At 36.6% G+C, this 22,649-nt stretch overlaps 1 protein-coding gene across 2 annotated transcripts in view; it reads left to right on the top strand.

Annotated features, from left to right (window-relative positions):
• Positions 1–22,649, top strand: part of SLC25A21 (solute carrier family 25 member 21) — a 260,329-nt gene that overhangs the window by 179,378 nt on the left and 58,302 nt on the right. For both annotated transcript variants that reach the window (XM_068946510.1, XM_068946511.1), the window contains one exon: positions 11,987–12,070. In XM_068946510.1, the coding sequence (XP_068802611.1) occupies positions 11,987–12,070 (84 nt within the window). The remainder of the gene's footprint in view (positions 1–11,986; positions 12,071–22,649) is intronic.

Below are 22,649 nucleotides of genomic sequence, written 5' to 3'. Positions count from 1 at the left end.
GAAATAGATTCTGTTGTTAAAGGAACCTTAAGATATTGCTTTGATGTGAAGATTTTCATGAAGTTAAAAGCAATCGTTTAACATTTCTGTTCTGAAAAGCAGTCTTTAAAAGGCACAAGGCTGCAAACAAGCAGTAAAACCTGTTGCAAAGTATATCTTCCAGACTACTGTACTGTCTGCTGCCCACAAACACTTGGCTGAAATCCTCTCTTTTCCAAACATCGTCTTGCTTTGTACCTTTAAAATTATCAGCACTTGGAAAACTCTTGTTAAATCTGAAAGAAGTCCTGTTTTTCTTTAGGTTTAACAGTGTTTCAGATACTGATTAAAAAGGGAACTCTCCCTTTATTCCTGAAGTCAGTAAGAAATATTATGGAAAATTGCGTTAACTCTTGCAAATCCCTCTACAACTATAAAAGTACAAATGAGATCGTCCCTGCTGTTTCAGTCAGGCCTATGAACCTCAGAGCAATAGGATATTTATAAGAAAATTCCAGACATAGCAGTGGTGCCGTGATCCATATGACCCAAAGTTTCCAGTCTTTGTCTATCCTCCTGTCTTTAAGGAAAAACAGAGGGGCATAAAATGAAAACTTGGAAGATCACAAATCATTGTTATGACTCATTATAATGAATGATTTGTGCATTACTTTATGGAGTAGTTAGGTTGAGTTTGGGGAAAAAAATAAACCTTCCTTTTTAATTTTCACCACTTCATGCCAATTTTCAAGCAACTGTCTCTCCTAAAATAACAGTGCTCCTTTTTCCACACTACCCTGGCTAACTAGCGATTTTTTTCACTGGGAGAAGTGTGTTGTAATATAAAGATGCAGCCTTGCATGGCTGTTGTCAAGAGCCTGGTAGTGTTTCTATTAGAATATTAAGTCTTGTTTGCTGGTGTTTAGAGCTGGGCTATGAAATATTTAAAGTTGGACTTTGAGAGTTTTCAAAATGTATTTACAAATAAGGAAAATAATAATTGGGTGGCGCTTTTAATTCTATGGAAAAGTAATATCATGATAGCTGTGTTGCAACTATGACTTTTGAATCTACGGTCTTGGATACTAAAATTAGTTCTTTAACCACAGCATACAGTCTGTATTCTAGATTCTCCTGAGTTTTATTTGCTATCATTATTTGTGAATAAGTATTAATTGTATCATTAGAAAAATAAATCTAATGAAGTCTGAAAATTGCTACTGCTGCTGTTCTTACAGAGTAACTTACTACCCTGCACTTGTGGTAATTCCTTTCCTATATCTTTGCAATATCTTCGTATTGTGAATTAATAGTGTATATTTCCAGGTCTCACAGGTTTCTCTTCAATTCCCAGGGGAAAATTAAACTCATTGAACAAAAAATTTGCTTAAAGTGCGGTTAACTATCTCTTGATTCTGAAACACACTGACAAGTTACCGTTTCAACACACAGAAAACTTTCCTTAAAGTTATGGGATTGTGTTTTTGTTTTTCTTTTGACAAAAGGGGAAGTGCACTATTTCAGATAAAGTGTATAAAAGAAGGCAAGAGTGTTCCAGCATTTTAATGGTTTTACTTTAAGTCACCACCGCAGAGAAAGTCACACAGCTTCAGAGGAAATATCATCCTTAACTTGCCTCGTTATGCCCTACTGTATGTTAAGAGCTGCTGAGGTTGCTAAGCACTAGCTGATAATGAATACCATATAAGCAGTAATATTGGGGCACAGCTGGGTTGGTAAGAGTTGTGTTTCAGTCTTTGACTCAGAATTTCCTCACTTTACTAGTTTCATTTCAAAATGTAATGCTGCTTTAAGGGTGTAGGTTTTCTGTTGCTTAGCCATACAAAGCAATAGAAAAAATAGTCATTTTTATGTGGAATTAGCATATATAAAGTCAGTATTGTCCATGTTATGTAAATTTGCCACAAGTCTTTTTAAATGGTTTGTCTGTCAGTAAAAGAGGTCGTATAAGTTAAGGGTTTTAAATGCAGAAGATTTACCTGTGCTTTTCAGTAGAATAACTCTGGCTATATCCGTTCCAGTGTCTCAAAAATCTCAGCTGCAATATCTTCTTTTAAAATATTTTCCATAGACATAGAAGGCATAGAAGGTTGGGTGAACACTTAACAACTAGCACTTCTTTCAGCAGCTTACAATTTGCTTTTGGCAGTTTTCCACTGAAAATTAATTTGCATTTCTGTATTTTACCATTTCATTCCTTTGGGAGAGAAAATATTTTCAGGTATCTTTACTACTTTAACTGTAGGGAGCAAGGTTAATGTATATTTCACTGTAGTTTGCAAATTTTGGTGTTAAATCATTATAATACCAAAAAAATCAGAATACATCAATGTCTGGTGGGATCGATCTCATAAAAGAATTTAGAATGCTAATGAATACTGCAAAGTATTGTAATTTCTCATTGAATAACCCCTCCAAAAAGCTTCTCCAAAGGCATTCCTGCCAGCAAGCCGCAGATTAGCAGCTATTTCCCTGCCTTGTCAGAAGGCAAAGTGCTATGTGATTACAATAGGGGAAACGGATATCAAAATTTTGTTAAGAAAGAGCTATGGAAGTACATGGCCCATTTTATAGGAATTTTGTTAAAAGTAAACATTTCCTTGTTGGATATAAACCTTAATTATATTTTCTTAAATATTTATTATTTCAGTATTTGAACTGAAAGAGTTTTAGAATAATGGTTGCTGTTTGTGTTGAAGGTATTGTCCAGTAATGACCAATAGCAATTATTCATTTGAAGCTTTCCTGTGACTTATCAGAAGTACGCTTTGTTTTACAAAGCTACGTGAAGATTTGCGTCTGTATCTTTTCAAAGTACTGGAGATAGCCTTCCTGTTTATAGGCAGTAAAATTACTTCCCTAATATGATATCATTGATATCATAACAATTTTAACCGACAGATGAACTATTTCATACTTATATTTAAATTATTCAAAGGCTTTAATTTGCAAAGACTCAGTAAAGGATTCATACAACTCACTAATATCATAGGACACAAGGACGGCTCTACAGGATTAGACTCAAAGTCTGTTAGTGCAGCAGGGAGAGGTCAATAGAGGATATATGTTTTTGTAGTAGATGTTAAAGTAAGGTAAGGAGCTGGACAGTTTTTACACAGGCACGTATTCCAGACGAAAATCAGCCAGACTGAATGCTCATTTTTTCTCCTGAATCAAGATGGTTACTGGGGCCATTCTGTAATGTAATCTAATATCTGACTTCTTGTGAAATCTCTTCTTGTTATTGGTTTATATTCCTCATCATTGTTTCTATTGCTTCCCTATAAGCTATTTTGAAGGAAAACATACAAGACTTTATCCAAAACTAATGAAAACTGGACTTCTTGTGTTGATTATTAGGCTGTGAGGGACTACACATATGTAAAGTCATAAAAATAAGTCCATGACCTCTGACAATACAAAATTATTCCTTATGCTGTCATTTTCAGTGATTTGACCTGTTTAGATAAGGGGTAAAAACATCCTTAGATTTTGGGGGGTTATCTTTGCCTAGGAAATAAAGATTAGGAGAAGTTTCAGAAATATAGCACTGCTGGGGGAAAAAAAGCACCAATTTTTTTACCATAGCTAGTTTCTGCATATTCTTTTACCAGTATAGCTAAGTTATTTTTACACAGGAAGATGCACACAAAAAATATAGGCAGTGTTTAAGTGTAGCTGTTACTTTTACAGTCATACATCCTGGCTGATCTTACACTCCCGGACATTGTGTGGGGTTTCAAATGTAGCTGTCTTGGACCCTTTAAGATCATCACTGTCACCTCAAGTTGTGTGCAGAAGTTGTATCCAGGCAGCTAAAATAAAGTTTCAAGGACAAAATTGTACATTCCTGGTACTCTCAACAGTGGGGAGGCAGGCAGAGCTGTCCCTGTTTTGGCAGAACTTCTAGATAGGCTTGGGTACAGAAGAACATTACAGTAATTTCCAAAAAACATGTGCTATTTTGAGGTCCATAGCTAAGAGGAGTGGCTGATACTTAATGGGGAGCCATGGTAGCTCAAAGCTCTGGGAATCCAGAAAAATAAGAGCATAATAGAATTTTGAGGCTAGGAGTTGAAGTTAGGAAAAGCTTGGTGTACCTGCTCTGAACATCACTCCATAGTTTCTCCTTGCTAAGAAACATGCAAGATTCTCAGATAATACTTTTCTTTGCACATGTATATACAATGTACATATAATACAATGAACTTAGAAATAGACTGGTAATGAGGCCTTGATCCTCCATTGTCAAGGTGGATAAACCGTTGGCGCTTCCAGTGCACGCAAGTTTAGGCTCACCATACAGAGGTTTTTCTGCAGTGTAATCAGCACTGAGTACTGACAGTATTCTCAGTGTTTTAATCCCTAAAACAAAAGCAGACTTGCACGACATTGTAGCTAACTGTGCATGATATTTCTCTGACCAGTTTTTAAGGTGGAATGAAAGAATGGTGGTTTTCACTAAGTCTTACTTGTTTTGAAACCCCCACAAACACACATTTATGGAATTAGACTGTTAAAAATATTAGGGTTTGAACTTAGTTTCTGCTATATTTCTTTCTCAGGAAAGCATTAAAGCATTTGAATGTGACTGCTATAACTACTTATTCTTGTTAATCATTAGCACAATTACTGGTGCAGATTTCCATGAAACAGTTACATGGGTTAATTTATTTGACCTGTTTCTGGTTTGCTAAACAATCTCTTCTAAAATTATGTTTAAAAGAGCATTTCTTTCTGCCATTGTAGCTATTGTGTATTATCCAGTGTGCGTAATGGAAAAGTTACTGCAATGTCAGGAGAAAAAGATAGAATTGTTCTTCATTTGTAGCTGGCAAAACACAGCTTTTATTTCTTACATGCTTTACCACGCTCTAGGAATATATAGTAGCACTGCTTACTTTGTTCCACTTATATTTTTAATGGAATGATAGGCTTCTTAGCTCAAATATGAAAGTACAAGATAGAGGAAAATCAGTACTAGGGAAGTAAAGGAGAGATGAAGAACTTTTCTGATTAGTGTACTTCTGTCTGTTCTGAGAATGAGACTCGCTCATATTCAGAGAATAGGCCAGGAGTTCCAGTGAACCACCTGAGGCATTTTGTGGTGTTTAGGCCTTTGTTGTTTCTCCATTAAAGGATGCAGTTCATTCAGAGAAAGCATTTTTAAAAAAATGTGTGCCCAGAGTAAGTGACACCTGGGAAGTTCTCATCCTTCAAGTTGAAAGCAAAACAGAAGATGGAGCTGGCCCTTAGCTATTGGCAACTGAATGTAAAACATAGCAGTAGTCTTAGGAATAGAAAGTATAATCCAGATCTCTCCGCTGTCAAGTAAGTGACTGACCATGTGGCTTCTTCTGGTGCCTTCTCAAAAAAAAGGAAAAAAATCTTTTTGCTTCATAGGTGCTGCTGTCAGCACAAGACATAGAAAGTTTTTAGCAGAAGGGCTCTTAAGGAAATAGGGTGGAGGAACACTGAGCCTGCAAACCCATGAGATTTTAGATCAATTGTTTTATGAGGGTTTACATGAATTGGTTTTAGGTACCCGAAAGGGAGATGGCAACTGAAGATGATCTTCTTGTATTTGAATTTTGATCAGGACAGCCACTCCATTCCATCTAAGTTCTGCTTTAAGCCCCAGGTGACCTTTAAGTCCTTTATTGAGCTAGCCCTAATTTTTACTGTAAATGTACTCCTAATGCAAAGGTGGGTAAGTGTTTGCTTCTTTCTCATCCACTGGGTATTATGTTTCTCCTGCCCTACTTATACTCTGTAGCATTTTCTGAATTTTTTTTTTTAAACTAAAGTCCAAATTGGTGGATAATCTATCAGTTAACTACGGGAAGCAATGGATTGTGATTGGAAGGAGATGGAGTTCAGGTCTGGAATGGAGAAATTTATGAGTTGCAATGTTTGAGAAATAACTTGGTGAATGTGAGAATTCATCACTTTGTGTTTGGTCATGAACTCTGTGACAAGTATTTACAGTATTTTTTATTTGATCTTCATATCTGGTAGTTGATATTCTAACTCACATAAAAGTCATCTCTGTAATCAGAGGATTTTGAGATTTCAGGGTAACTTTATAATTATTTCCATTATTACTAATTTCTTTCCTCTTCTTCAAAAAAAAATGTTCATCCAAAAGTCAAAAAAGTAAATAAAAAGCATCATGAATTCCAACAAAGTGAATAAAATTTTCATGTAGATGAATGCTGAAATATTTCTTTACACATAATCCTGATTTATTACTTGTGAAGTAAATAATGAACTGTATGAAAACAGATGATAAATTCTGTGGTAAGATAGAGGCAAGTCTCTGTCTACTATGAAGGATGATTGAAATACATTCTATTCTTTGCCTGTTTACTATAATGTAACTATTTTATTGTATTCTTATATGATTTTTTAAGTTAAATAATCATCACAGCAATACTATAATACTTAAAATATGACCCCTATGCTAGCATAATTTATATCTTTGGCTTTAAATAAGTAGGATTTTTGTTTTGAAATCTAATATTCAGTTCTTCAACAGCTTATGTGATTTATTGTTAAAATAAATGGCAGAATTATACTCTCAATTTAGTTATTATCCTGTAAGTAACATAAGCAACTCAAAGAACTTGAGCCAAAAAGTGAAATAAATTATATTATCAAAGCCCATTTTGTAGTACCAAGTTTTGCATGAAATCTAAGCATCACTAGATAGCACTAACAAGTAGCACCTGAATAAATGTTTAAGTTAGCAGATTGAAATCTTTAAAAATTATAATGCACTTATGTTTGATTATAAACATGTGAACTATTAAATATATATATATTTACATATCACTTCAGACTATACATTTTCAATATACTTTGAAAGGAGTAGGTAGGAGTAGGCTTTGCAAGGCTAGTAGGAGTAACTACAGTTAGGTGTGACTGGAATCGTGGGAAATATTGGAAGTGTAAGGTGGCTATAAATGTTATTTTCAGCTTTCAGAAAGCCGCACGTCTGTTTAAAAGTGTTTTAAAAATAACATTGCACAGATAATTTTGTTGCTGTGCCACATGACTGTCCTCCTCTATTTGCTTTGATATTGCATAATTCCCAATCATGGAAGGAAATGTTTGGAGCTTTGTTCAAAGTAGTCTAGAACATATGATAAAGTGATAGTCCTAATAAGACATATGAAGAGATTAGAAGTTAAGTAAGAAGCAAAATGCAACCAAGACTTCTGCTCATTGGCAAACATCGTCACAGGGTCTGAAGTCTGATTATTTCAAACCATATTTTTCTTTCCTTCTGAACTTTGTGGTTTAGGAACTAGTCAGCAGCACGGCATAAAAGCACTAAGAAATTCTGGAATTACAAATGAAGGTATAGCCTTTGTAAACCCAGTAGCAAGAATTTGGTGAGCTCTAGTCTTCTCCACGTCACCTTGTGACTGTTCTGCATGGCTGGGATTTAACTGCTCACTATCTACCTGTGTATAGATATGAAAATAGCAGTTTCTACCTTTTGGGTTTTAAGGTAACTGAAATTGTTAGCATGAATGTAAGACCTGTATCCAGCACTGAGCAGTAAATAAAAGGGAGAGGATTGCTAGGTAACATTGTGATGAACAGACTTTGAACACTAAATACCCAGATATTGTAGTGGCAGACATCCACAAGATGATTTTGATGAGCTGTTCAGCAAGCATGTACAAAATAATTAACAACTGATAGAGGGGGATAGAAAAATTTTTCTTTTTTCCAGAAAGCAACAATTTTCCTGGTCCAATTGTATTAGAAAAGACCTGCAATAGGAAGGAGGACAGGCAGGAAAGCATCCTGTGGACTAAGGAATTTTATAAAGCTTGGAATAAAATACTAGCTGTTATAAAATGAAGAACTGTAAATCAGGCATTGGAAACAGATATGGATGTCCGTGCAGAGAAGAATCATTGCTTCAGGTTACGACATACCTCTTGCTAAATGGAAGGTGGCTCAGAGAAATGGTAAAGGAAGTCCAGCATCTTTTGCATTGTGGAGTTCCAGGCTGAGCCCATTTAGAGTTTTTTATCAAGGACTATTCTAACCATTAAAATGCCCTCTCATGCTATCAAAATAAAAATAATTTTGATTTAATTGTTTCACAAGTAGTAGTTATAGTGCTGATTAATGTGGGTAAGTTAAAATATTTTTGTAGTTTTAGATCATGAAAAGTTTTCAACATAGAGCTTTCATTTTGAACAGGCCCCAAAACCTCAAATGTTTTTACATGATTTCCACCTTTTGAGATCCTAACCCTGTGTCTTCTGGCTTCAAAAAGGAAGGACACAGATATTCTCTTTATAAACAATTTTGGGACGCTTTTGCATCAAATAGAGCCCCAGCAAAGGTGGAGTTCAGGCAAAGGGGGCAAATATGATCTAGACCTGCTGGCTGCTGCTGTGATCCAGAAAGGGAGATAGCGAAGTCCCCAGTGGCGGAAGGAGCTGGAGGTGGGAGCAGCGAGGAGGAGCCGGCAAAGACGCCAGGGACACAGGGAAGGTGCCGCATGCAAAGAAGAACGCTGGGAACCAAAATGCCTCCTCGTGGCTCTGTGAGCAAGCCCAAGGTGGGAGTACTTAATACCACAGACTGGAAAGCCAAGGAGCAGGAAAATGAGAAAGGAGAATATGACAGAAGAAGAAAGTTATCTGATGATCATTTTTAGAGTGATGAAGCTAGAGCTGTCAGTAAATGTATATCATGTTGGAGTGTCCAGGGGCTGTTGATGCTCACTGTATGCTGATAATAAGTTGCTGGGCGTTTGGCCCAGCCCGGCAAAGGCCTCTCTGCTTGTGCATCCTTTTGGCGCATCTCTGAACCCTGAGTGCAGATTTTGCTTTTCAGATTTCAAAAAAAAATAATTAGATCAGAAATTACCACTCCAATTGTTATTTATAGGAGAATTTACCTTTTTCTATTCTAGCAAAACTAATAACATACAAGAAAGGCATCCTGCTTTTGAAAATGCATGAAATTGACTGGTTTAATAATGCTTTGAGAAAGAAATGGATTTAAAGCATAGAAAGCAGTTATGTATCCCCCAGATATGTTCTTTCCTCTAAACAATCATTAAAAACAGGCCTAGTTGTTTTTGAAGTGAATGCTCTCACGCTTCGTTATTATTAAGATTACTAATACAGGCGGCTGCTGCTGCTGCCTCCAGTAAAGCAAATAAATATCTTTTCAGCTCTTCCTCAAGCTTCTTATAACAAGTGCTGGTGATCAATTAGCTAGTTCATTAAAAAGTTACACATGATTTTATTGAGGCAAGCAATTCTGAATCAAAGAACCCAATTCGCAGATCTAGGTTGAAGCACGTAATTGGCATGTATTTTAGGATTGCTGTTAAAGCTGTAAAAAAGATTTACTAGGGAAGGAATGGATCCAAAAACCCTAAAGGAAGGAATATGTTATTTGTGTGACTCAGTGTAACAAACGGACTCATTTAATACTAAAGTCTTATCTACTTAAAAAACTGAAATAAACGTAATCCTCTTTTAACTTCTTCAGCAAGAAGTTATCCTTGTCTCTTCACCTCATACAAATAAACTACATAAATTTTATTAAATCATTTAAATATAATTGAGAAGTGGGTACAGTATAACTGCAGAGCAAAATTATGTAAGGTATTTTCTCCGTGTTTTGAGATCTACAGTGAGTGTGTGATGAAAGCCTCGGTTGCACAAACAGTCACGGCTGTGCAGTTCAGTTGAGAAGCTCACTCTCACGCGCGCACGCGCACGCGCGCACACACACACACACACACACACAGAGGATATGCTTGAGCATTCGGAGGGTGAAGAGAAGGAGGGTGCATTGTTCAATGGATGTTTCAGAAATAATTATGCTTTGTTCTGAGTTTACAAGCAGGCCAAACGTTGAAGCTCGAGAGAAAGGGTTAGGGCTAAGGAGGCTTTACTTTTGAAATGCTTGAAAAAGGTGGGGTGCTGGTGAATTTTTGCAAGATTTTGTTTAACAAATGAAATCCATTTTTATTTTTAAACTGAAAGGTATAAATAGTCAAGTCCTAAATATACGAAAATTAGTATAGATTCTACTTTCTGTTGTTCCTTTGATTGCTTGCTTATTATAATGTAAAAGCTTCTGAAGCTGATATTACTGTTGGACTTTGTGTGATGGCATTGAGGCATTTTCAACTATTAGCCTTCCCAAGGGTTCTTTTCAGACAAAATGTTATGCATCAGCTCTTATTTGAGTGTAAGCCTATTGAATAGCATTCTGTCCTCTGCCAACTTGGCAGCAAGTTCTCTTGCTAATAAAAGAGGTTACCCCAGATAGAGATCCCAGATGTGCCTGAACTACTTTTATTAGGACTATGGAAGGGTTCAGTGTTTCCTTCTAACTGTTTTCAAAAAAGGTGTGGGCTTGCCTTCATAATTGCCCAAAGAATTGTATTACATCACTGGAAATTTTTTCCTTGAAGTGAATGAAACGTTAGATGTGTTAGCACAGAACACGGTTTAGGAGGTATTGATAGTCAAAATGACGAATGTCTTTTGCCAGAATACAAACTTTCATTGGATCCTACTGAATTCTGTTGAGAAAGGGGAGAAAACAACTGCTGTTCAACATTATGTTGAAGTATCTTAGTTCATGGCATATTAATGAGATTCAGTATAATAAACAGAATAAGAAACAGTAGATGTTTGTAAGAACACCAGTGGTTAGGACCTGTTGAAAAAAAATTCAGAGTATATAAGAAACCATGTATACAAAACTGAAGATACTTCTTTTGTCCTGTGCCTGTGAAGTACAACATACTTGATTATAATGTCATTTATTCTTTGAAGCTATTGAACACTTTTTGCTGGGCAAAACTATTATTGTGCTTACTGCGAAAGTAAACTCGTTGACAGTCTCATACACAGTTCTTTTAGACTGAAATTGCTATCATCAATATTCTATTGTTTTGGATGCTAAATAGTAATAAGTGCAGTTTTAAAAGAAAATTTATTCCTAAAAATGTATTCAAAATTCTGTTGATAAAGACCTACTTCATACTACTTAGTTGAGTACATTGGCTGCAGTTTTAAAAATAATAGTATTATGAAAGAGTACATGTAAGGATTTAATAAGTTTCCCTACTGTAAAAAATGCAGTGAATGGCTTAGGTCTACAATGCAAATTGGTGGAAGAAAATGCTGCCTCTTTGTTCATATTAATTAACAAAATATCCCAACCACCTAATAGTGTTACTGTTCTCCGACTGGATCTTCCTTATTTTTATCGGAAGAAATAGTAAAATCTAACTGGGATACTTAACAAATTAATATAGGAGGTTAAGCTTACCGTTTCTATCCATGTATGCAGTCTTCAAGTAAAATCTTGATTTTCCTTTGTAGGCCACTGTCATTCTGTTGAAACATGTTTGTTGTTGTCAGACTGTAAATAGGGAAAAAGAGATTTTAATTAAAATAAATCATTGCTTTGTTACACTGTTCATCTTATTATTAAGTAATGAAAATGAATGCTGCTCTAATTTCCAGTAATGTCTCTGATTGATTTTTATTGTAATTGCATCAGATACAAAAAGTAAGAAACTGCACAGTAGATTCTTTTCATAATGAAACATGACAGTATTCCGTTTCAGATTTTCAAAACCAGCGTTTGATTCAAAGACTCCCATTAATTTCAATGGACTTTGGATAAGGCACAGGGTTAACAGCTTATTTTTCAAACAACTAGAAAGAGGTGTAAATGTCAAAGGTGATAGCTATACTGTGAGTTCCATAAACTACAAAAAAATTTACTACTAAAGCTCTATTTTTCCTTAGTTTAATAGCTTCTATGAAAATAGTGTTAATAAGTATATCAGGAACAGTATATAATAATGAATCAGATATGTGAAAAAATTTAATACTCCTTTTATATAATAATTGGAAAGTTAAAAGTGGCTTAAAATCCTTAACTTCTCATGCTGTGATCTAAATTGTATTTTTTTTAGGTTCCAAATTCAAAGAGGGAAAACTGATCCGACCAGTTACAAGAGCCTGGGGGACTGTTTTAGAACTATTTTCCAGAGAGAAGGGTAAGAGTACATGTTTTAAAATTGTCAATTTTATGTGACCTCTTTTAATCACCCAATTTTCCAGACATTAGATCCTCCCTATATTCCTCTCTTTTTGCAATTGCTAGACTTTGGCAAACATTTAGTTTTGCATAATGAACACAATTTGAAAAGTCTTAGCGTTACTTACACTGACGGTATGAAATTTTGCTAATAGGCTATGATTACAGAGCATAATGTGTAGAGATACTTGAGCAAGATCTGCAGCCTTATGTATTGGGAGCAGGATGGCCACATTAGTGTGCTACAGTATCGTGCTTTGTTTTCTGGGTTTTCTGAACTTGCTTAGTCAGTGATCAGCCTGATCAGCCGGTGAAGTACTTGTTTCCAAGCTCTGATGAACTGACATTCCGAGTTAATCGTGGTAGATGATGTTTCCAAGACTTGCTTGAGCCACAACCTTTCAGTTTGACAGAATACAGAAGATCTTCAGGATTTATGGTGCTGAGCCACCTGAATCATACCGGATTCAGAAGGTACCACCGCTTAGTTTGAGCTCCTCTAAGGTACTTGGGCTCTGATCCAGAAACACATTTAAATACACGCTTAATTTTATGAGCAGTCCGGTTGAAGCCAGTGAATGTAATGGGACTGCTCACGTGCTTAAAGTTAAGCCTGTTATCCACAGGAGCTCTTCAAAGCTTGCCTTTAATCAAGGAAACTCTAATTAGTAAAACCCAGTTTTATGTGGCTGGCAGGCTTTCCACGAGAACTTTGAAAATACAATAGCAACCTGTTTTTACATCCATATATAGATCAAAATGGAATTGTGCTTATGTATAGTGGCATAGATACCACGTATGGAGGCAGCATAGCTGCAGCACGGCGCCAGCTTCAGAAATGTCCACATGCTGTGCTGGAAAGGCAGAGGTGAGATTAGCAGTGAAAATGAAGAACTAGACCCATTTTGTTTCCTGCAGTAAGCTTTAGCTAAACTACATTTCTACATAAGTATCTAGATAGTGAACTACAAGTTTTCAATTGCTAAAGTAAAGAAAAGTGTAGTGAGAAGGGAAGCCTTCACATTTGCTGCTATCACTGGCTTTCATTTTTGAGGGAAAACTTATGCTGTGCATTATACCTACAAGGCACTAAACATGTTAAAAGCTAAAAAGACTTGACACAAAAATGACTTGTAACTTCTGACAGGTTTCAAAGTTGAGTATATGTTAATTTTTATTACTTCTCAAAAAAAACTGTATTTTCTCAATAAAAAACTTTTAACATTTTTAATCATGTCCATCTAACTATTTTTAAATACAAAACTAGTTTCAGTATTTGAGTCAGTAAGCATAAAAAGTCTGCTTATCTAATCCAAACTCACTAATACTTCTGTTTAGTTGAAATAGTCACAGAATGTAGAATTAAGCATGTGCAGAAATATCAGAAGGAGCCTAAATCAAAAGACTATTTCCAAGTTAATTGATTTTACGATCTTATTTTTTTAACTGTATGATTATATTGTGTAATTAGATATTTGTACAGCCCCTATGTATAAAATAGCAGTAGGACACTGCCAACTGCAATGCAATACACAAACTATAGTTCCCTTGCTACTATTTTTGGGGGGAAAGAAAATAAGTACTTTATTTTTGAATTGTATTACATATTGTACTTTTCAAATAGTTTTCAGAGACATGATTATTATTTACTATATGATTTTGGCTCCATTATTATTTTCCCAGTGTTTGGAAGCGTGCTGCATAAAAAGCATAAAGTCTTTGACTGTGTAGAGACAATGGTCTGAGTGCAGGGGTCATCACTGAGTGAAGTTCAGAAGGGAGAGATGAAGGATTTTTTCTTTAGAATTGTGTGCCCTGATACTGGTATCAAACCAGATTATTGCTGATAGTTGTGAGTATCAAGGCATGACTCTGTAAGCAGTAATAGAAGATGGTTACATGAGATTGTTACAGATTTAAATCACCACTTGGCAGTAAATTGCACTGAATTTCTGTTGGATTAGAGGTAATAGATAATTTTACTTGCCTATTGCAAAAGCTATCTATACTGATCTGAACAAAAGGCAAATGCTATGAATACCTCTTTTTTTTTCAGAAAGTTAGACAGAGACAGAAGGTTACATTATAGCAGTAATTAAGTAGTAAGCACAAGGCAAAAACGAGGAGAATCTCAGACATGAGTAAGTGTAGACAACTAGCTAAGAGCCAAAATCTTAAATTTTAGCTAAAAATAAACAACAATAATCAAATAATCTTGAAAAATCTGTCTGACTCCATGAGTCTTGCATTCCCATCTGCACAAGTTGTCCAGTTTCTGAAGCTTGGTGATTGTGACACTTGTGAGGGAAGTGAGAGAGAAGATTGTGAAGTCTGTAAGTTAGTGGAAACCTTGAACCCACGTCCCCCTCTCCTTGGGTGACCACAGAAATGTCATGCCAAAGAGAGAGCCAAGAAGGGTCTTCAGACTCTAGATACCAAGCAAACCAAAGCAATTTGTGAGAAGTTTCTCATAAAACCAGATTCAGGTGTGTGACTTTGGGAGAAAGGTAAAAAAAAAAAAAAAAAAAAAAGCTCTGTGATTATTTTGTAGTGGTTAGTGCCAAGCAACACCCCTTTCAATGTGTGGCACTTTTAGACTGATTTTCAGAAATACCTAATTCTGTGTACACTGACTGCATAAAGAGCCTAGGAACCTGTCTCCAGCACTCGGGATTCCCTACTGCCACATGCAGTTTTACACTGAGTTGATTGCAAAGCAAGCTAATGAAATAAAGGAACATAGCAGAAAAACAAATGTTACTGATGGCCTGCTCCTGAAAATGTTTACATCGGGGAATAGTGCTTACGCTCATTTATGTTTTCAACAGTAGTAACTACTGTGAGCTAGAATGTCAGAGCCCAGTTCACTCTCAAATGCTTCAATTTTTTGACCCTATTCAGTTTGTGTTAAGAGTAAGTTTGAAGGATCAGGCTAGGAGGAAGGAGTTATCATTTTTATGAATATGATGTGTCTCATTCATTGCCATGTCTCGTACTGAGAATTTACCAGTATTGTGTTACTATAGTATCACAGTAGCAATGGGTGATGGTTTCATGGAAAGCTACTTCATCACCAATAGTAGCTAGGATCTCTTTAACTATCCTTCTGCTTTTCTCCCCATTATAGTGAAGAGCACAGAGATAATAATTGCAGTCTAACCATTGCCAGAATACTGTCCCTTTCAAAGAATTTCAAGGTTTTTTCTATGTTCACAAAGTACTAGAAATTTCTAAAACAAAAAACAGACATAAAAAAACGCAAAAGCTCCCTTCCCCCAGCTCCCAAATTTTGAATGGCTCTTTAGGTGGAAATAAATTTTCTCCACAGGGAATTAAAATCTTCAAAGAAGGATCCATCCCTTGAACTCTTTTGTTGTCTTACAAGAAAATGGGAGCTACAAAACATAAAATTTAATTGAGACTGACTAAAGGAAGGCTCTGTCTAACAAAGCTTTAAAGGTCACATAGCTTTCTATTAAAGGATCGCGGGAGTATTAACTTCAGGGCTTTTGCAAACTTCTGTTGGAATCTTCCAACCACGGCCTGTTGCATGGGGGCTGCAGCTCCATGGATCCTCTCATGTGGTGAACAACCTCTGTTTAGCTGAATTTGCTAGAAGCTTGCACCTGAATTTCTCTGGTTTCGCTTATGAGATGATGCATATATTGACAGATCTTCGACAACAGAGGTAAAACCACCAGGAGTATATCTGTTTATTGAGGAGTGACAGCTTTATAGCCAACATAAAATAATCTGATGTTTGTTGGGCAAAATGTTTGGATAGAGGATTAACTGAAAACATTAAATAGAGAGAACTTTTCATTCTTTTTAGATCCTACAAATAAGAGCTTAGATCATGTTAAATGAGCAGGTTTTGTATCAGTCATCTTCACTGCATTTGTATTCACTCACTTTTGCTTTGATAATGACTTAGGTTTAAATATGGAATGTAAGAATAAACCAACAGTCTAGCTGAATGTATATGTTGCATTTATATTAAAGACACATGGTGTTGTGTCTCACATTAAGAATGGAAAATCGTGCCCATCTGCACTGTCTTAATTTGGAGTTAAAAATTAAAACAATGAATGCTATTATTTCAGGTCTGTAAACAACTTCAGTCTTATAAACTTAGATTTTCATGGGCTCATAATTTTACCAGTAAATGTTCTGGGTTATAGCTGGCCTTTCTGGTAGGCTCTCAGTCAAGAAGCCTGTTAATTTCATTGGTTGGTTAGTTTGTCTGAAGCAGAAAAGGCTAGTAGTCTCCTGGTTTCCAGTTTTATAAATCAACACTTAAATAAATTACAGTTTAGAGTGCTGTTACCCTTTCTTACAACTAGATGGTCCTAGGAAAGTACAAAATGAAATTGTCACTGATCATTTGAGACTTCATTACTTCTACCTAATTATGTGATTGTTTATGTTGAATTTGGTTTGAAAAGGAACAATTACCTCTATGTTTGCACAGTCCAATAGCTTTATAACTCTTCTGTTGTTCTCAGCACCACCGTGCCACCCTCTTGTACCTATAAGTGTCTGCATGACCGTACACCTTTTCTTTTTATTAAGCAGCACCATGACTCATACAGTAGTGGGACTGGGTTTTAAAGCTGCACAAAACTTGTCAGCTATGGGTGGAGTAGGTGGGAGAACAGCCAAAGTTAAGTAGGAGCTGGATGAATGCTGTATTGTCAGCAAACGCCCAGAAGCTGGAGGGTTCCTGGCTTTTGTGGTGTTCAGCAATCACTCATCGATTAAGAAATCTGCTAGCAGTCTATTCTGTCCTGCTGTGGTCCCTTGGCTGTTTGTAGCAGTAACAAGTGCTTGAGAGACTACCCCAGTGCTCTTGAGGCCAGCTCTCCAGCTGGCTGTGGATGATTCTCTCTGCTGCTTCCAATCGCTCACATCCAGCAGGAGGACCAGCAGGTCAGGAAAGGCCACTTGCAGGATTGCCAGCCCTGCAGGCAAGCACCGACCTCTGGCAGTCACCAGCAGTTGTCACCGCCTATTTCTGGGGCCCAGCTGGATGTGCGCTCTTCCAGCTGGGCTGAGGAAACCTATCAAAAGGCTGCCAAATAAGTGTTATATGAGATGCAAAAACTTGGCTACTCTGTGCATGAATCCTTCAATGAAATTGCCGACGAGGCTAGTGTGACATGGTCACTTATGCCAAAAATCCCTTTTCCCAGCTAGCAGTTATGAAGTGGAGATTCATTTCCGCTTATTGCAAGCATAAAAATTCTGTAATATTGAAAGACTAGACTTTGGGCTCTGACTCCGATGCTCTGAACTAAGCAGAAGTGATAGATTAAGATGTTATTTCCCCCCAGCTATCTGCCCCACTCATCAGGTTCTTGTTAGCACTCCCATACCCAGGATAGCAGAAGTGAACGTGTGGCCATGCTTTGCTTGCTACGTTCAGCAGTCTGGTTTCTTAGTCTGGACCCATCTAAACTGGCAGTTTCAGAGAACGGGATCTTGGAACGTTTTCTCCTCTGCTCCCACTACAGGAATAGCAATTTCCACCTGACCACTAAGGAGGATCTGCTAGTACTTCTACATCAGAAATATCTGTACATAGATCTATTTATTTTCTAGCCATACAGGTCTGCCTAAAACCTACAAATCCATAACACTTGTATAAGCCTTACTAAAATGAGAGGGAAGATACAGAAATGAGTACTACAGTACCAAAGGCTACCAGAAATCTACCCTGAGGCATCCACACAGTTTAAGTCCATAGTATATTGTTAATTTTTCCTCTCTTTATCGCAAACATTGGATAACTTTCCTGTCAGTCACATTATAATACACTGGCATCTTCAGGACATGCAGCTGTATCTTTTGCAGACTTCACTGTGACTTAGAGCATCAAAAATAATTATTAAATTCTTGTGTAAAACGTTATCATCTGAAACTTAAAGTGCCTTACAGGCAGTTAATTAAGCTTTGTAACACCTTGATGAAGTAAAGAGACATATAACTGAAATTTTGAAGGACAGTTTGTTGGCTTAAACTGTGAACCGGTGGTAAGTTATTTTAGTACATAATTATCAAATATTTAATCTATCACTTTACATTTGGAAGTAAAAGATACCGTTTGCTTTTCCACTTTTTCCATTGGTTGAGACTTGGATCTTACAGTCCTTCAATAGACAAACTGTGACATTCACATGCAAACTCATTCTGGAGAGTTGCATGTATAGTTTGAGAGACAGTGTTCACATGGACCCATATGGATTGGCGCTCACAGATTTGCAGTGAAAGAAAAAAAGATACCTTAGCATAGACTTTAGCCTTTTAGTACCACATGATAAAAGAATTAGATAATTAGAAGGAGTTCCTTCTTCACAATCATGTTACTATATGTATATATGTACATATATATATATATATACACACATTTTATATATATATACATACATACATACATACACACACAGAGTAAGGTAACTGCTTTCCTCATTACTGTTCTTGATATCATTGTTCTCACTTTACCACATCTTACTCTACATAGACTTACATACAATATAGCACTTACCTGGCCTTGCTATTTTCAGTTTCAAGCGCTTGTCTGTAGTTTATTTGGTCTTGTGTCTTAAAACTGTCATTTGTGTTCTTCTTTTGAGTGGGTGTCAAGCTATAAAATTTTGAGCAGTCCAGCACTGAGTAAAATCATTATTAAGACTTCTTTCATGGTTAGAGAAGAGGAAGGCAGAAAAGTTAGCTGTCTGAATTTTTTTGATAATTTATAATCAAAGTCATAAATTTGATAATCTAGGATTTAAATTTATATTATGCTTACAAGATTTTAGATAAATTTGGCCATAAAGAATACATCTTTTGGGTATGTGTATGAAGGTGATATGCCTTGTGCTCTCTTTTGTAAATTAATATTGATATTTGATATTGAAATTTTTCTCATATCCACATAAAGATAGTGAAATCCTCAGACAATTCTGATGACTCCTTATGCTTTAAAATGCATTTACATATGCATATGTATGCATATTTATAAAATATTCATGTATTTTCATAGTCTCTTGATGGATAAAAATGAATCAAGTGAAGTTTTGCCACACACCCAGAGTAACTGGATGCTTTTGCAAAAATAATTGATCATGAAACAAAAATGATACCTGTCCTCTTAGCCTATAGGTCTCAAAACACTTCCCAGAAGAAGGAAGCATCATTCTCCCAATTGTACAGATAGAGATACTGAGGTATATAGTGCCAGGGAGTAGAGTAGGTCTGGACAGGAGCATGTTCACAGATGATTCCTGCAGAACAGCCCGATAACGTGTAACATGTAGCCCCATGGTAACATGTTTGTATCAGAGCTCTTAGGAGCACCCTTGTTGGACATCAAATTGCATTCTTGGATATAGGCTTCTAATTCAGAGGGGACTGAAGATTTACTTGGTAATTCATTCTGTGAAGTGGCTCGTCTAAGGTCCTGCATGGAGCTGGTGGCAGTTTCAAGAGTGAAGCTGAATATCCTGACGACAAGGCCAGCGCCCTATTCGGTGTACTGCACGGTCTGTCTCCAGATAGTCAGCAGTGTTTACAGTGATGTTACTGTCATGAGGTTTTCATCATCCTGATCAGCCAGGAATTCTCTATTCCTAACTATAGGTTCCCCACCCCCATCTTCATATGTTAACGCTTGAAAACATAAGAAATGGCTCTGGAATGTGAAAAACTTCTATTCTCAATTTTATGTGTGTAGCTTTAGGAAATACAATGAGGTTGCTTCGGTGTAACTAGGGGCAGTGTTTGGCTAACCACATTTTTATTACTGATGGTGATATGTTGTCCAAAAAGAATACAGCTTAACTTTCAGATTCCAGGTTGTCTATGAGAGCTGGCTTTTAAGACAGAGATTTTACTTGCAAAATTTGATCTGGCATATATGGCAACACAGTAAACAAGGACACTCTATTAGAGAATCGCTTCCGAGAATGAGATGCTTTGAAGGTGAAACACACATGCTCTTTTATTTCCCAAAGGAACAGAATGTAATAAAATTATGTAAATCTCTGTAAGCACCTTAGGACTAAAACAGGCTAGACCTTGACTAGCATTAGTCATTATTGTTTACAAAGGCCACTGGAGATAAACCAGTTTACACTGTTCTGTGGTTTTTTAAGTTTTAGATTGTATTTTTTCAAGTTTCAAGTATTTTCATTACCAGATTGTTTTAATCTTAACAATGTTATTGTTTCTTGGATGTTTCTATTTTCTATGAATAAAGCATAAATATGACCCATAATATCATCATAGTTTACAGGAATAGCTCCTACAGGCCTCAGCTTGGAATCAGATGAACTACATTATAAGATGTTTATAGTTATAGTGGTAAGAAGATGCCTACCACAAATCATTTGCGATCTGCTTTTATCTCTCTACTCTAGTTAGCAGACTATGAGGAGAATTTTAATTTGTAGTCTTTATGATTTTAACATATGAGAATATCTCTCATTTTACCATATTAGGTTCCTTGGTTGGTTTCAGACATCTTTGTTATCTACTTTAAGTAGGTTGATGTAATAATTATGCTTTTAGAAAAACTCCTTTTAGTCTAAGAATATACAGAAAATATCACACTATGCTTTATCATCTCGTTCTCTGAATGTGTTTTTGTCATCTGAACGTGCAGAACATATCTGTCAGATTTGGTAGATCAGGAGAAGGGCCATGAATTTCTCCCTCGTCAGTAATTGGTTCAGTGTGAGGGGACTGCATTATTTCACCGCTGAGACAGCGACATTCCCCCGCTGCTCCAAACGGAGGTTTGTACCTGGGGCCCTGATGGGGACGTTTCCGCTCGGCACCGCTCGCCCGCTCCAGGCAGCGGCAGGGAGCCGCGGCGGAGCCCCGAAACCGCGCTGGCTCCAGGTTCAGCCCGCAGTGCTCGGAGCACGGAGGTGCTCTGCGCGGAGCCGAGGTGCGGAGCAGAGCAGGGAGCCATCTAGAGTTAGAAACCGGGCAAGAGCTCACACTCGGCTATGCCAAAAACGTTGCCCTTCTCCAGAGCTTAGCTGGCTTACCCGGGGATGTAAGAAAACTTTCAGCTGTTGAGAAGCCGGCAGGTCAGGAACCAGGACACCTGTGAAATTAGTCACAGCCGGGGTACCGATCCTCTGAGCTAAGCGCTCCTGAATTGCTCTTTTAAGGTTAAGTGGTTAAATTCTGCGCAAGTGCCACTTTTGGGTCCTACTGCTTTCTTGGATCTGTCCCTACATAACTTTCTTGTTCTGAAAGAGTTTACGTGGTGCCGTCAGAGTCTTCCGAATTTAAACTTGTATTTAAAAAGGAGAGAAACTGATTCGAGCTCGGGGGTGGAGGGGGGAGTGTAAGTCTCTCAAATCTGAAACAGCGCAAGGCTGTCATGCGCAGCTGCAGGTAGCTAAAAGAATCAGAAATCTATATGCTACCCTCTTTCTTGTCACAGATAATAACTCTGAAATCTGATGATGACATTGTCGATAGATAGCTGTTAAAATTAACTAGTTCTCCTTTATGTAAACCTAGCCATTAATGTTCAACATTTCGTAAACACAATCCCAACAGCACATGTTTCAAGAGATGCCAAATTAATTTCAAATATGCTTTCTGTTTTTTTCAAAAGGTAAATTGTTGTTTACTTCTGTGCAATTTGGGGTTCTAGTAACCACAGATTGTTAAGCTATTCTTTAAAAGAAAAAATCCACTGTATGAAAGGAAAAAGCAGTGACCAGAGAACAGATAAATCACTTTTATGTCCTTAAAACAGCTGACTTTACACTTTTATTACATTGTTTGAAAAAGTATCTTTTCATCTGGAAAGAATCAGTTTAAAATGTGATTGTCAACACAACTAAACCAGCTTTCTGTTTAAAATGGCTGCTCGTGAAGCTTAGAACTACGCTCAGGCCAGGATTTTCTTTACAGATATTAGTTACTAGGACCAAGAGATTTTCAGATGGGATGTTCACAGGAAGTACCTGGCAGACAGTGTAAAATGCAAAGTGAAGCATTTTCATTTAGGTTGTAGGAAGCATGTATGTGAAAGCATGCAACAGTGTTTTAGCTCAAAAGCCTTCTTTTCAAGTTAAAGGTTTATAAGTTGTAATTTGAAGGGAACAAAAGAAAACATCCTGATCAATTTTTTTCATGTCTTGACCTGATTAATCAAACAATGCACATTTATCATGTTTCTTAGACTGTATTTCATATTTATTTATAATGAAGATATTATACTTCTCTCTAATCTGCGTGTTTGCCTCATCTCATTTCATTTTCTTCACTGGATACAGCTGAAAACACAACTTTTTGTCTCCTTTATGCAAGACCTTTAAGTTACTGTATTCCTCAGCTGTTTATTTATGTGTAATTGTGCTTGATTTTAATATCTAAAATATTTAAATATCTAAAAGATGCAGATGAACAGCCTATGCAAAATAAAGCATTGTGTTCAGTGATAAAACATTTTCAGTTGAGGATTAACTGAGCTTTATGCTCTATAAATTTGCTCATTACTTTAAGTGTAAATT

This window comes from Struthio camelus, chromosome 5, assembly GCF_040807025.1.
Source record: "Struthio camelus isolate bStrCam1 chromosome 5, bStrCam1.hap1, whole genome shotgun sequence".
Classification (NCBI taxonomy): Eukaryota; Metazoa; Chordata; class Aves; order Struthioniformes; family Struthionidae; genus Struthio; species Struthio camelus.
This window is presented reverse-complemented; position numbering and strand designations above follow the sequence as displayed.